The 16,206-nt window shown below is 41.7% G+C and overlaps 1 protein-coding gene across 2 annotated transcripts in view; it reads left to right on the top strand.

Moving 5' to 3' along the window:
- The window catches only part of LOC117374966 (SH3 and cysteine-rich domain-containing protein 2-like), a 71,618-nt gene extending 55,722 nt beyond the window's left edge, over nt 1–15,896 (top strand). For both annotated transcript variants that reach the window (XM_033971203.2, XM_055223637.1), the window contains exons 10-12: nt 8,700–8,751; nt 12,642–12,779; nt 15,421–15,896. In XM_033971203.2, the coding sequence (XP_033827094.1) occupies nt 8,700–8,751; nt 12,642–12,779; nt 15,421–15,519 (289 nt within the window). In that variant the 3' untranslated portion in view covers nt 15,520–15,896. The remainder of the gene's footprint in view (nt 1–8,699; nt 8,752–12,641; nt 12,780–15,420) is intronic.
- The last annotated feature ends 310 nt before the right edge of the window (nt 15,897–16,206 follow it).

Here is a 16,206-nt window from a genome sequence, read left to right as displayed (position 1 = left end):
TTGTGATGTCATATAGTAATCCCTGGTGTCTGCTCTACATGGTGTCCACATATGAGGTCATTATACTGCCTCTTAGTGGTGACAGAAGAGTATAACACATTATAGTTTAGATTCAAGATGGACTTTGTTAAAGGCGCATGTCTTCACCTGTCAGCAACACTTCAAACGAGACACATTGTTCCAAGAGGCGCAGTTGTTGTTTCTCATTTTGTTTTTACACTCAGGAAAAATGTTGCAGTTTTGGCACTTCATAAATAGTTTTTACAAATCATTATTCAAATGTGACTTTATTGTGTCCAACAAAATGATTAAAATGTAGAACGAATTTCATCACATGTGGACATCATTTTTCTCATGTAAAAAGAGAAATTTTTTTTTTTTACACTCATCAGGCCCAATCAGCCCAAATAACAAAGAGAAATTAATAAAGCCTGACATAAGTTCGGGGCCTAGGAGGATACAGGAAGTCCACTGTGGAAGGAGCATTTTGGAAGGAGCATTACCTTCAACAGCCTAGCTCTGGATTGGCTCTTTAGTTGCTTTGATACTCACGATCGAAATTCTGCTGCCTGTGATAGTGTGATGGTGTGATGGTGTGGTGGTGTGGTGGTGTGGTGGTGTGATGGTGTGATGTTGTGATGGTGTGGTGGTGTGATGGTGTGGTGGTGTGGTAGTGTGATGGTGCGGTGTTGTGGTGGTGTGGTGTTGTTTTGTGATGGTGTGGTGGTGTGGTAGTGTGATGGTGCGGTGTTGTGATGGTGTGGTGGTGTGATGGTGTGATGTTGTGATGGTGTGGTGTTGATGGTATGGTGGTGTGATGGTGTGATGGTGTGGTGGTGTGGTGGTGTGGTAGGGTGATGGTGTGGTGTTGTGATGGTGTGGTAGTGTGATGGTGTGGTGGTGTGATGGTGTGATAGTGTGATGGTGTGGTAGTGTGATGGTGTGGTGGTGTGATGGTGTGATGGTGTGATAGTGTGATGGTGTGGTAGTGTGATGGTGTGATGGTGTGGTGGTGTGGTAGTGTGGTGGTGTGGTAGTGTGATGGTGTGATGGTGTGATGTTGTGATGGTGTGGTGTTGTGATGGTGTGGTGTTGTGATGGTGTGGTGGTGTGATGTTGTGATGGTGTGGTGTTGTGATGGTGTGGTGGTGTGATGGTGGTGTGTGATGGTGTGATGGTGTGATGGTGTGGTGGTGTGATGTTGTGATGGTGTGATGGTGTGATGTTGTGATGGTGTGATGGTGTGATGTTGTGATGGTGTGGTGTTGTGATGGTGTGGTGTTGTGGTGGTGTGATGGTGGTGTGTGGTGGTGTGATGTTGTGATGGTGTGGTGTTGTGATGGTGTGGTGTTGTGATGGTGTGATGTTGTGATGGTGTGGTGGTGTGATGGTGGTGTGTGGTAGTGTGATGGTGTGGTGGTGTTGATGGTGTGATGGTGTGGTGGTGTTGATGGTGTGATGGTGGTGTGATGGTGTGGTGGTGTGATGGTGTGATGTTGTGATGGTGTGGTGTTGTGATGGTGTGGTGTTGTGATGGTGTGGTGGTGTGATGTTGTGATGGTGTGGTGTTGTGATGGTGTGGTGGTGTGATGGTGGTGTGTGATGGTGTGATGGTGTGGTGGTGTGATGTTGTGATGGTGTGATGTTGTGATGGTGTGATGTTGTGATGGTGTGGTGTTGTGATGGTGTGGTGTTGTGGTGGTGTGATGGTGGTGTGTGGTGGTGTGATGTTGTGATGGTGTGGTGTTGTGATGGTGTGGTGTTGTGATGGTGTGATGTTGTGATGGTGTGGTGGTGTGATGGTGGTGTGTGGTAGTGTGATGGTGTGGTGGTGTTGATGGTGTGATGGTGTGGTGGTGTTGATGGTGTGATGGTGGTGTGATGGTGTGGTGGTGTGATGGTGTGGTGTTGTGATGGTGTGGTGTTGTTGATGGTGTGATGTTGTGATGGTGTGATGGTGGTGTGTGGTGGTGTGATGGTGTGGTGTTGTGATGGTGTGGTGGTTTGATGGTGGTGTGTGGTGGTGTGATGGTGTGATGGTGTGGTGGTGTGGTAGTGTGATGTTGTGGTAGTGTGATGGTGCTGATGGTGTGATGGTGTGATGTTGTGATGGTGTGGTGGTGTCATGGTGGTGTGTGGTGGTATTAGCGTTAGCACTCTATAGATTCATGATATTTGTGGTACCTAAAGTCGTCCATAATACAAACTCGGATGCCATGACACAAACATATCACCTTCTGCGCTGTGTAACAATGAAACTCCATCTCTGCATTCACTCACACAGACACAGACTATTTTCAAATACTGTATACCCCAAATACAAGATGAGCTCACCGTATCCGTCCAATATGGGAGCGGCATTGGCAGATTCCTCGCGCCGCACTGACCTTATGCATTACAAATTTTGCTGTTCGAGGCAAAGTCCGGCTCAGGAGAAGCTTAGAAACAGCCTGACTCTACAGAAAGCACCGTAAATACTTGTACTGCATATAAACAGTGTACATCAGTGAACAAAAGAACACAGCCTCGTTTATAATGAATAAAAATCACTGTGTTTATAGATGTTTAAAGGTCCCACATGACACAAAAAATGACTCTTGTAGCTTTAATCCATGTTCTAATGCTGTTCCCTCCTCAAAAACAGACCTGGAGTTGTGTTTTGTTTTATTCACACATGTTTAACACTTTATTATTAGTCTGTCTACATCTCCAAACCTCAAAATGCTCTGTTCCACCTTATGATGTCATGAAGTGGTAGTTCCTAGTTAACAGCTCCTTTTACCTTTTGTTCAGTAGAAATTGGCAAATCCGGGTCTGAAATGATCCAAATGATTCTCGTGAACAACTCCAGCTCTGTTTGTGACAAGAAAACAACAACAAGATCAGAGGATGGTGTAATATGGGCTCTTTAAAGAAGAGATTTTACTTCTACAGGGTATGAAAGAGGGGTCTTTAATAAAAAATACCCCCTTGCCTTTAAAGATAAAATGTCTGTTCTTGGATTTTGTAAAATAAATTCCCCCAAAAAATGCAACTTATAGTCCAGTGAGACTTATATTATATGTTTTTTCTTCATTATTATGCATTTTTTGGCTGGTGCGACTTATACTCCAGAGCGACATATAGTCTGGAAAATACGGTAATTTTTCTGTGTATATTTGGGGGGGTTTTTTACCATTGGTTGTGTGGTCATATCCTCTGACCACAGGTTCGTGCTGCGATTCCAGCTCCCACAAAGGAAAACTGTTGTTGTGTCCTTGGGCAAGACACTTAACCCACCTCGCCCCCAGTGTCTGTGTACACTGGTGTATGAATATGTGTGTTTCCTTAATGTAAAGTGGTTTAGCCTTGAAGGTGGAAAAGAGCTATATAAAAATGTATTTATGTGTTTTCTGAATGGATTTCGCTACGTTCCATACATTTTCCACATGGCGCCGGCTGCAGACGAGGCTCCGTGTGTTTGTTTGCTCTGAAATATAGAGAGGGAGAGAGGTTTTGTGGGTTACGTCTGTCAGGTAGCGGCGGCATCTGTTCTCTGCCATCTGCCCACAGTCTCAACCAAGTCACAATATGTTTACTAATGCACCTCAGTCTGGGCTGTCACACTAGCCAAACCGCCGCACGCCGCTAACTCCGACGACACCTGAAGATGATCCACAGCCTCCAGAATGATGAAAGACCTGTAAATAATGAACCAGCGTGTAGAAGGTGACAGCAATCTGACACGTTCCAGCTATTTATTCCACCAGCCTGTTAAATCGCATACGTTTGTTGTCGAAACATGTTGCTATGGTGACTAGCGTAGCATGGGGCCTTTGGTTATGCATGTTCTTTCTGTGTCTGGGTGGGTTTCCTCCTCCCGTGAACCCAAAACATGCGCAAAAGGTCAAATCCGGCAGCTATGGCAGTTTTTGACCGTAGACTGTATATTTAAATGGACATAGCTAACCTGCTAGCCGCCGTGTTACAAATAGGAAGTGATCATGGGTGTGCTTCGACTCTGGCTCTTGTCTCTGTAACTGCTGCTTGTCATTTTGGTCTTAAATGTTCGTATTAACCCGCTCTACATGATCCTGGTGTTTTTATTTCACTTTCGTGTCTGTAAATCAAGATATGAACATTAATAACAAACAAATTAAGCGGCTTCTCTCCCTGAGGTCACATCCACTAATGTTAGCAACAGGTTTGATTGACAGCGTTGCTAAGCGCTCGCTCCCTGATAAACCAGCGGTGCGGACGGGAAGGGGCGTTACCTTCAACAGCGGCGTACCATAGCTCTTTGGTTGCTATGATACTCCCGGTTGGAATTTCAAATATGGAACTGGGCACCAAATTGGCCGCTATAACTGTTTTAGCCTCGATGAGCTTTGACTGGAGCCAAAGAACTCAGTCTAAATATGCAGGGTTTGTGTGTTAAACATGTGTGAATGAAACAAAACAAAACTCTAGGTCTGTCTGTGAAGACGAGACGACATTAGAAAATCCTGGAGAAACAAGAATGAACAGCGGCCAGTCCAAGCCCACAGCGGTCACACTGCCCTAGCTTTTTAACAAAGTCTTATTCAGGTTTTGGGAAATATTTTTCATCAAAAACACTGATTAAACAAACAAAACGAAAAGCAGAGTTTAGTCATTAGGACGTGTGTACTGTGACCTTGAACACGTTCAGATTAATTTCAGTAATATTATTACAGAATCAATACTGAAATCATTCTCTTTTATGGGTTTTAATTACTTCTTTGGCAAGACAGAAAGTTCATTGATTAAACTGGATCATATCAGTTTACTGAAGCTCTAAATATTAGTTGAAAATGAAAGTTTATGGTGAGTTCAGTGATTGGAGAGTTGTCATTAAGTTGATGTGTTTGTATGCGATGCCACGCACAGGGACGGTGATTCAGCCCATCTCAGCGGGCCTCTGCAAACGTGTGCGAGGGGAATTATAAACAGGAACGAAGGGAACGAAAAGAAAACGGTACATTTGTTTTGGAAAGATGTCTGTTACCGTCTGCTCATATAGCCTCTCGTCCAATCAGCTCTCAGGCAGTGCTGGAAGAAGTACTCAGTTTTGTTACTTAAGTAAAAGTACAGGTACCAGAGCAAAAAAAACAAAAAAACAACTCAAATAAAAGTATTAAATGAAAAAATCTACTGCCTAAAATTTCTGTTTAAAAATGTACTTAAAGAATAAAAAGTAAAAGTATTTTACCTTCATTTAGCCTGAACTTAGTAAAATAATTATAAAGAGTGCAGCCTGACAACACCACTAACACAACCACAGCGCTAACGCGAGAACAATGCTAACAAGACAACAGCACTAACATGACAACAATTCTAACACGACCACAGTGCTAACATGACAACAGTGCCAACACAACAGTAGCACTAACACGAGAACAGCGCTAATGCGACAATAGCGCTAACACGTCTGTAGCACTAACATGACAACAGCACTGACACGACAATAGCGCTAACACGACAATAGCGATAACACAACAACAGCGCTAACACAGACTTTGTTTGCTCTTGTACAGTAACAAAATTGAAAAAAAAAAAATCCATCTACTGATTCTGTAAAACGTTGTAATTATACACCAGTAAAACAGGCTCCCACCTCAGCAGCAGAACAATTGGCCTCCTCAGCCTCTCCATCACTTCTTCACAAAACAGTGTCTTGCCCCCTGAGGAATGAGATTTTGTTCGTACTTCATTTAAATGTCTCGTTACAGCTCGCTCATTTGATCTGCTTTGGTTTAAATCTATTTTTAATCAAACCGAAAATATGAAAAATGAAATGATTAGTGGAAAATGGGTTTGTGGGAAATTATAATAGAATTTACTGAGAGGATTAGCAGAGTTTTGGCAGAGACTCAATGGGATAATTAGATGGTTCATAAAAGAGGAAAGCAATGGACAATTACAGCTGGTTTAAACTCAGTTGGTAGAGCATTTCAGTTCCATTGACCCATAGGTTGGCGTTGCAATTCCAGCTCCCACAAATTAATGCTGTTGTTGCGTTCTTGGGCAAAACACTTAACCTACGTCTCCACTCAGTATCTGCGTAACACCATAACAGTGCTAACAAGACAACAGACCTGGCAAGACAACACGGCCACATCTCTCTCGCGACAATAGTGCTAACACCACAATCTCCCTAAGATGACAATAGCGCTAATACGACAACAGTGCTAACACCACAATAGGGCTTAGATGACAATAGTGCCAACACTGCAGTAGTGTTAACTCGACAATGCTAACACGACAATAGTGCTAAATGAACAACAGCACTAACACGACTGTAGCGCTAAAGTGACAATATTGCTAACATAGCCTCAGCTCTAACACAACAACAGTGCTAACACCACAATCATGTTTAGATGACAATAGAGCTAACACAATAGTGCTAACATAGCAGTAGGGTTAACTTGATAACAGCGCTAACACAACAACAGTGTTAACACCACAACAGTGCAGACAAGAGGATATCGCTAACATGACAACAGTGCTAACACAACTGTAGCTCTAACATGACAACAGCGCTAACACGGCCTCAGCTCTAACATGGCAGCAGTGCTAACACCACAATAGCACTAACCCCAAAATACTGCTAACATGGCAGTAGTGTTAATTCGACAACTGCGCTAACACAACAACTCTGCTAACACAACAACAGTGCTAACACAACAGCAGCGCTAACACATCAATAATGATAACACGACAACAGGGCTAATACAGACTTTGTTTACTTTGCATATTTAGAGATGAGGTCTTTTTACAGGCCTCACTGCTGTTTTTAGCCACAATTCAAATCCCGCTCATCATTGGTTGAGCGATCAGAGCCACTGACCCACAGGTTGGCGGTGCGATTCCAGCTCCCACAGATGAATGCTGTTGTTGTGTCCTTGAGCAAAACACTTAACCCCCCTTACCCCAGTGTCTGTGTGCACTGGTGTATGAATGTGAGTGTGAATGTGTGAGTAGGTCCTTGATGTAAAGGGCTTTGAGCCTTAAATGTGGAAAAGTGCTGTATAAAAATGTGACTCTTTACCATATGGCCATCGCTGATATAATTTGATCGGGTTTGAGAAGGTTACATCTGGTCTAAATGGTGATTAGCTGTGGCAATTAATACAAGCCAAAAGGTTAATATTAGTGTAGCACAATTAGTTTTTGTATATTGCTGGTTTAGTCCTGATTTAGCATTGTCACAGACACTAGGGGGCGAGGTGGGTTAAGTGTCTTGCCCAAGGACACGGTGACAGCATTCGTTTGTGGGAGCTAGAATCGCAACGACAACCTTGAGGTCAGTGCACAAACGCTCTACCAACTGAGCCACTGTTGCATTGTACTTGATATTGCTGCATTAACATGAACTGGTTTGAGAGGTTTTACACCGGGAAGGGCATCTGGTAAGTACAAATAAGTAAAGTTGAAAAAGTTGTCATGGTTGCGTAACAGTCCACAAAGTTAAAATGAGGAATAACCGTTTCAGAAGTGCGCTCTCCCTCTGGGCTCGATGTACAGAAACAAGTGGGACACAGTTGTATCTGGGACAGCGTTTTAAATGTGCCGTCATTAGCATGCAGGTTAGCTAACAGCGCAGGTCTAGCGGGCGATTGTAGGTTTGTGTTTTCATAAAAGGATGTCATGACTTTTCTTCATCACCTCCTCCTCTTACTCCATAGAGCCATTCAAAGAGTTCACTTTTACCACAGCGCAGGTCAACGCCTCACTACCGCACATGACCTACCGTGTGTCCTACTGTATTGTATTTAAATCTAATCCAATCTTTTTCTTTTCAAACCATCAGACACAGAATCAGCTCTAAAAAGTCTCAAATTGTCTGTAGATTTGTATAATTGTACTAGAAATGTGAAAAAGTACATTTTAAATACAATTGTCCTTCACTATATCGTGGTTCACCTTTCGTGGCCTCGCTGTGTCGTGGATTTTTTTTGCGTGTGTTCTGCGTCCTGATTGGCTGAGGGACTGTAGACCATTGTCCATCAGTCTCCTCTGTGCCGTGTCTCCTGTACAGTACAGAATGTGTTCAGACAAATGTACATAAACGTTGGATCGCAGTGTGACTCTGAAGTGCTGTATGTTTGCAAGTTTTTTCCTTGACAAAACCCACAATGTCGATGAAACATTCTGCACTGACAAAGACGGTTTGAAAAGAAAATGTTAATGTCTGTCTGAGAAAAGTGTATAAAGTGTGTGGTGAGGGGTTTTACAGCTGCAAAACATATAAAATAATTGTAAAAAGATACTTCGCGGGTTATTTTTAGAACGTAAGCCCCGCGATAAACAAGGGACCACTGTAATCAAATGTGTCCACATCAGTCTGGTTAATTTGTACTGTTCTGTTCCACTATAAAAACCTGCACATAATGATTTTTATATATTGGTTTGGACTGAATAAACACATTTTATTGTATTTTTCTGCTGCTGTTATTGCTGTTAACTGTCTTATGATATAATTGTAATGAAATGTGTGTTTTAATGTGTGCTCACCTGCTCAGGGTCTGCACATGGAAAACAGCAGTAGCTAAATCTTTTATTTTGTAAGATTAATGAATTTGTACACGGTCCCTGACAAATAAGGAAAGAAAGAAAGTCTTTTCCGTAGTTCTGTGGATGGCTGGCCCACTCCTCCCGCTGTCACATATCCCACAATGCATCTCTGCTCTCTGTTTCAGTCCTGGAGACCGAGTGCAGGTGACAGATGACTCAAACGAAGAATGGTGGAAGGTAGGTAAAGTAAAGCAGATCTATCACTGGATTTACACATTACTTTGTTTTGGACGCTCACATAGGTCTACCTCGTGATCGTTAGTTACTGATCGTTAGCGACTGATCGTTAGCTTCTGATCATTAGCTACTGATCATTAGCTAACCTCACACAGGGTTTTGTGCGTTTGTGGAACAGGGAAGATGTCTGAGGTTATTCTCAAATAGATGTATAAAAAAGTGTCCGTTGTCCCGGGGTTTAGGGGCTCAGAGTTGGAGCCTCTTCCTATTAATTAGCATTAGCGGGAGGCCCATGTGAGACTTCTTGCCCCGGGCCCTCAAATTTCAGTTGACGGCCCTGCTCCTCCAGAATATTCTCCACTATTGTAGATGTTTTCACTGATGACAAAGTACAACACTATCACAGTTCTCTAAGCATGAACCTTATTCATAAGATAAAAAGTATAATCATTTATATCAATAACATTTTAAACTGTCAGCAACTTTAATACTTATCATGATATAATTATTTATCGCAACTTTTTTGGCCATGATAATCACGACACTAAATTTCAGTATAGTCCCAGGCCCAAGCACGACTGCCAATCTGTGTCATGTGCCCGTCCAATCACACCACATTTACAATTAGATTAGCCTGAAATCCCTTTACAGCTGCTCAATGGCTCTCTCACAGCAAACACATTTTTATGTGAGTTCACAAACTTACCAGAACCCAGATGTTCAGCCCAAATCCACTTGAGGTTTGGACCAATGACATGGCAGCGCTCTGGTTTGGGCAAAAGCCAAAACCAAAGGGCACGAGTCAAAACAAACATAACAACCCGATGGAAAGGGGGTGATCAGGTTGCATGATTAGGTCACTGGAGGGGCAGAGGGTCCAGGCATTACTGGGCAGTCAGAGGTAGGGCATCTGAAACAATTGCAGTCATTGACAGTAGGAGTGCTCGTGCTCTGATCAATGTGTTTTAGATTCAAATTTAAACATAAGCATAGACTGTATATATAAATGGACATAGCTAACCTGCTAGCCATCGAAGTGATCATGGGCGCACTTCCAGCTTCATTGACTCTGGCTCCAATTCACTTTTTACTGAAAAACTGTGTCTCCTCTCTCTATAACTGCTGCTGTCAGACTCATCATTTTGGTCTTAAATCTTCATATTAATCCTCTCTACATGATCCTGGGGTTTTTATGTCACTATTTTGTCTGTAAATCAAGATATGAACATTAATAATCAGACAAATCAGCCTTTTTTCCCCATTGGCAACAGGTTTGATTGACATTGTTGCTAAGTGCCTGTTCCCTGCTAAATCAGCCATGTGTTACCTTCGACAGCCTCACTCTGGATTGGCTCTTTGGTTGCTGTGATACTCGCAGTCGGAATTACAAATGTGGAACTCTGCTCCAAATTGTCCCCTATAGCTGCTCTAGCCCCGATGAGCTTCATTTGACTCGAGCTGAACGCTGTGGGCGACGTCACACACACTTAGTCCACGTCTTTATGCAGCCTGTGGACAAAACACATGCTCAAAACCTGTCAAAATTCTCCCTGGACCTGATTCTCTGCAGATCGTTCAGGGGCTGTGTGGAGCTGATGTGTTCATATGTAAATCCTGGTCTTTAGCCACGAGCTGCATCACACCTGCTCCTCTTCATCACGCAGAACGACCTGGACATAAATAGATCATTTTGTTCAGATAATGACCAAAAGACTTTAACATAATGTAAGTGAACAACCTCAAAGAGCCCCTCTGAGACGGTCGTGAGCTGCTCTCGCTCTCAATGGAAATAAATGGGCATCTGCCACTGTTAAGTGTTGGGAATGTGCCCAGTGAATGAGAGCCAACTGAAGGGCAGCGCCTCGGCTGGAATATTTATTTAGAGCAGCGTGTGCTCAGCCGACAGACGAATGGAGAGGTCTTTTATAATTATATTTGTATAATTTCATTAGGCGTTTCAGATATATGTGGGATTGTTTTATAGTAATTAGTCTTGTATAGTGCTTTTCCAGAAGCTCAGAGTCGATTTACAATTTCATTATTCATTCACTCCACAGTCGGTGGTGGTAAGCTCCTGCTTTAGCCACAGCTGCCCTGGGGCAGACTGACAGGAGTGAGGCTGCCAGTCCTCACCTTCGTGCTTACAACCATCAAACTCAAAACTCAAACTTTATTTCTATAGGACCTTCCAACAACCAAAGCTGACCAAAGTGCTGTACAACATTAAAAACAAGATAATTAAAAAACAAAACAATAAACATCACACAAATAGAACAGCAAAGCACATTACACCATTAAAATAAAGAGGTGTCACAGGGCAACTACGTGTTAAAAGCCATTCTAAATAAGTACGTCACCACCACGTTCCATCTTTAAAATCTACATAAATTTGATAATATCTACTACAGAATTGGACTTTTAGATACACAGGTAGAAGGCGCCTGATTTGTCTGTTATTAATGTTCATATCTTGATTTACAGACACAATCGTGAAATAAAAACCCCAGGATCATGTAGGGCAGGTTAATACGAACATTTAAGACCAAAATGACGAGTCTTACAGCAGCAGTTACAGAGAGAGGGGACACAGTCAATGCCAGAGTCAATGTAGCTGTAATCGCGCTCATGATCACTTCCTGTTTGGAACACGGCGGCGCGCAGGTTAGCTATGTCCTTTTATGTAAACAGTCTATGGTAATGACACATGTTTTCCAACGCATGAAACACAACCAAAAAAAACCCCAAAAGCATTAATTTGAGTCTATTTTGGTCTAAAAAGTTCCAGACTGTGGTTTTAAGCGATGCTGGCGACACAGAATGACTTTTGAATGGCAGCTAGTCCCATGTACATTAAACGCCATCGGAACAGCACTTACAACATAGACGTAATGTGATTAAAGAGAAGCAAAGAATCAAATAAGAATCGATCTATGGGACATGTAATCTGCCTGTGGTTATAAAACACATGGAGCATCCACATCCATCTGGCTCATTTACTCATGTGTGAGTCGTATAGGGCCCGGTCGGCTCTAATGGTAAACCCAGCTGTCTTCTCTGCCTTCATTAAACCGTGTCTGTGTAGCACTGAAAAATCCTCTTCACGTTTCTGTCTAGTATTTCTGTTTTCTCTCTCGTTTGCAATCAAAACACATCCCTTTCTTCAGTTCAGCTCATGTGTTGTGCCAGTTTGTAAAGTATCAAACACCAAATTACCAATCTAGAAGTACACTGAGGTGACTTAGTAGTTAGAGAGAAGTGCCCACTGACCCAAAAGTTGCCAGTTTAAGTCCTATTTCCGAATGTCCTACTGCTCTTGTTGTTTCGTTGAGCAAGACACCACTTACTTTGGAAACAGCCGCATCTGTCCTCAGTCACACATGATCGATTATTAGAAAACTGCGGTGTCCAATGGGAGCTGATGTGAACGTCATTACAACAAAGCGGCGCATGCTGTCGGCGCCCCCTATGGACAGCTGCAGAGCACACTAGAGCAGCACATTTGTACCAAAATGAGTACGCAACACTGCCGAATTCTACGAGTATCACAGATTAAGAAAATAAAACTGGAGGAGGAAGTGCGTATGTCACAGTGGGCGTGTCACAGTGGGCGTGTCACAGTGGGCGTGTCCCGGCGGAGGTTCAACAGGGGCAGATCGACAAAATGGCGCCTTGAAAATAGTCGATTAAAGATTACTCAAACATGAATCACTCCAAATAAAACTTCAGAGACTCAATGAGAAGAAACGACTAGAACATGGTTAAAGATCTCAACAGAACAGTTTGGAGAATTGGATTTAAGGCTAAAAGTTCCACATGTTTGACTCATATTCGGTGTTAAACTTGTTTTGTTTAATCAAATCCTCGTCTCGTGTTTTGTTTTGTTTTTTCAGGGTAAAACTGGAGACCGCGTCGGCTTCTTTCCCGCTAACTTCGTCCAGCGTGTGCGTCCAGGAGAGCGAGTGTGGAGGGTGATCCAGAGCTCGCAGGGAAGCCGTGAGAGAGGACACATGGCTGTACGCGAATCCCAGGTAACCAAGGGCAACCGGGGACATTCAGGAACATCTTGATTGCCAGAGCTAGGGATGCACTCTTTTCAGGTCCGATACTGATAAACGACAATACTGAAACTACTTAAAGCCACAGACACAATAACAACACCGCAGGAGAAGTCTAGTAAACCATTTTTTAACATACAGCATCGTTAAAAAGACCTGATCTGAAACTTTAAAACAGCAGAATGAACCGATTGTTGCTTGTTCAATCCTCTACGGCTCAAATATTACCGAATAACAAAAACAAAATAGCTAAAACCTTTAAAAAATATGCGCACACGATAAATATTTAGCCCCAAAATATATTTCATTTATTTGATATTCGATATAGTGAATACTGTGGGAGGCTAAATATTATAGCTTTAAGTTTCAACCGATACCAACCGATACCAGAGACTGAAAACAGCATTTATTTCATTAAAACAAAAATATTTATCTCTTGAGCACCAACAGAACAACTTATGAGACTTTCTGGGCCAGTAAATCGTCTTATTACATCAATCTTTACGTCCAGACAGGATATCAGCTGAACTAGTATTTTGGAAGCCGATATCTGATCCAGCTGTTTATCTCAGTATCGGAGCTGATATCTGATACCGGTGTTGTACTGCTGCCTCCCTGATCCTCCTTAAAAACACCTCTCAGATTCTGGAGTCGGAAGCACGACTCAGCTGAAAGTGTTTTGTTTTGGAGACTTACACATTACAGAAAAAAAAAAAAAAAATGATTTGACTTTGTAACTTTAAATACTCCAGTCCCATATTAAGCTGTCCAAGTACGACCAAACCTGTATAAGGCTGTGGTGGGATGTAATGGAGTATTAAAGTATAAAAACAAAAATATACTAATAAAAACTGAAAAAACAATGATTGATTCAGTTGTTTCTGTTGAACAAAATCCAGCTCAAATGTTTATCAAAATCACCACATTTGAAGCTTTATAAGACTCAAAATCTGTGAGAAATACTTTGTTTGTTTTGTTTTTTTATTTGTATATTTTTGTTTTGTTCACATTCTGAAAATGTTAAAATAAACCCTCAGCCTTTTCAGCAGGTCTCACACAATAATAAACGTACTTTTTATTTTTCAGTCCAGTTTAAAAATGTAGTGGAAAAGTACAGATACTGCTCTCAAATGTACTGTGGCTACTAGCAGCAGCTGGAAGTAAAATGAACTGACGTTATAGTATTAGTATCAGTATAAGAGTACACAGGTGTAGTATCAGGAGTACTACACATATAAATATTTGGATTATAAAGGAACTGTTGTCGTTGTCGGTGATGTGCTACGGGCCAAAGCCGAGCGTCTGCACGATCATCTCAGATCCAGTGATATTTTGGGCTGGACCATGACTCTTCATCATGATCCAAGTTTCTAAGTGATTACATTGGCAAAAGTGGAAGAAACCATTGGCAAAGTGGCAGTATTACATTTGTTTAATTTTCAGATTGAAATACAGCCACAAGATTTGAGTCTAGAATCATGACTCATTGTGTTAAAAGTTGAACTGTTAAATTGTGATTTTATCTGAAACACAACGTAGAAGCAGTGATAGTTGTGCAAGTACATATTTACGTATCTGTACTTAAGTACATTTTCCAGTGTCTACTTTTTCCTTTTACTTCACTACATTTGAGAGCAGTATCTGTACTTTCTCGTTTACTACATTTATGAACAGGACTGAAAAGTAAAAAGCACTTTTCATATGATTTGAGGTGTAATTTTTACCATGCTCGTGGAAACATCCTGACTAATGTGTTTTGAGTTCAAGCTTCAGCTTTGAGCAAAACAAAAATAGACACACAAAATTCATAAGAAAATAAAGAAACTGATTTGTATTGTTTCTGTTGAACAAAATGTGTCATTTTGAACCATATCATACATTTTTAAACAGGTACTTTAATACTTTTACTTAAGTGGATTTTTTTTCATGTGGTACTTTTACTTTTACTTGAGTAACTTTTTGCTTCTGTATCTGTACTTTTACTTAAAGTCCTATATTACACAAAATGGACTCTTGTGAGCTTTAATCTACGTTTTAAAGCTGTTCCCTCCTCAAAAACAGACCTGGAGTTGTGTTTTGTTTCATTCACACATGTTTGAGTAACACTTTATTATTAGTCTGTAACATCTCCAAAGCTCAAAATGCTCTGTTCCACCTTGTGATGTCATAATGTGGTAGTTTTCATGTTAACAGCTCCTTTTACCTTTAGTTTAGTAGAGATTTTGGCAATTCCAGGGCTGAAATTATCCAACTGATTCTAGTGAAGGTGTGTGGAGTTTAAAAACACAGTGGAGCACTTCCTGTATTACCACATGATGACATCACAAGGTGGAACAGAGTGTTTTCAGTTTAAGAGAAGAACTCATCTTAAATGTGTAGGGTTTGTGTGTTAAACATGTTTGAATGAAACAAAACACAACTCCAGGTCTGTTTGTGACGAGGAAACAACATTAGAACAGATCAGAAAACGGCGTCATATGGGCCCTTTAAGTAATGAAATTGAGCTCTTCTTCAACCACTGTCTGGAGGTAGGGGGCTGTTCTGGTGGTTCTGTTTGTGGGGTCCTAACTCCCTGCATTATTAAACAGAGCCTTTCTGACTGCTCCTTCTTCAGATCTGTGTGGGGAAAAGAGAAGACGGTGAAGTGTTTCTGAAGCTGAGCAGTGGGAAAAAGCGAGGTCTGGTGGCGGCCGACTCCATAGAGGAAATCTGAAACTCCACACTGGACCCGAGAGACTGATTTAAACAACTTCAGACTCCCAAAGACACCTGCACCCTACCTGCGCCGCCGCTCGGGCTCAGCTGGGGCGGCCATTTTAATTGGAACTGAGTTGGTACACTGTAAAACGCACATAGAAAAGTTGTTGCTCTACACAAAATAAGTTACGACCATAGACTGTGTAAAGAAGTGGACTGAGTGAGTGTGACGTCACCCACCGTGTTTGGCTCCAGTCAAATGAAGCTCATCGAGGCTAGCATATCTTGAATCACTGACAAACTAGTGAAATAAAAACCCCAGGATCATGTAGAGCGGGTTAATACGAACATTTAAGACCAAAATGACAAGTCTGACAGAAGCAGTAACAGAGAGAGGGGACACAGTTTTTCAATAGAAAGTGAATTGGAGCCAGAGTCGATGGAACAGGAAGTGTGCCCATTTCCGATTTGGAACGCGGCGGCTAGCAGGTTAATTATGTCCATTTATTTATACGGTCTATGGTTACGAACTGAGTTTGTGGTTGAAATTTCACTACTAGTCATCACTTTCACATCAAAAATAATTGGCAAATATTTGTCAAAGTTTATACAAGAATCGGATGCCATTTGATACTGATACTGATTCGTTTCTGTTTTATTTCAAATTAGTTGAAGTTTTTGTATCTGGCACCATAAAGTGACA

Source organism: Periophthalmus magnuspinnatus, chromosome 8, assembly GCF_009829125.3.
Source record: "Periophthalmus magnuspinnatus isolate fPerMag1 chromosome 8, fPerMag1.2.pri, whole genome shotgun sequence".
In the NCBI taxonomy this organism is placed as follows: Eukaryota; Metazoa; Chordata; class Actinopteri; order Gobiiformes; family Gobiidae; genus Periophthalmus; species Periophthalmus magnuspinnatus.
This window is presented reverse-complemented; position numbering and strand designations above follow the sequence as displayed.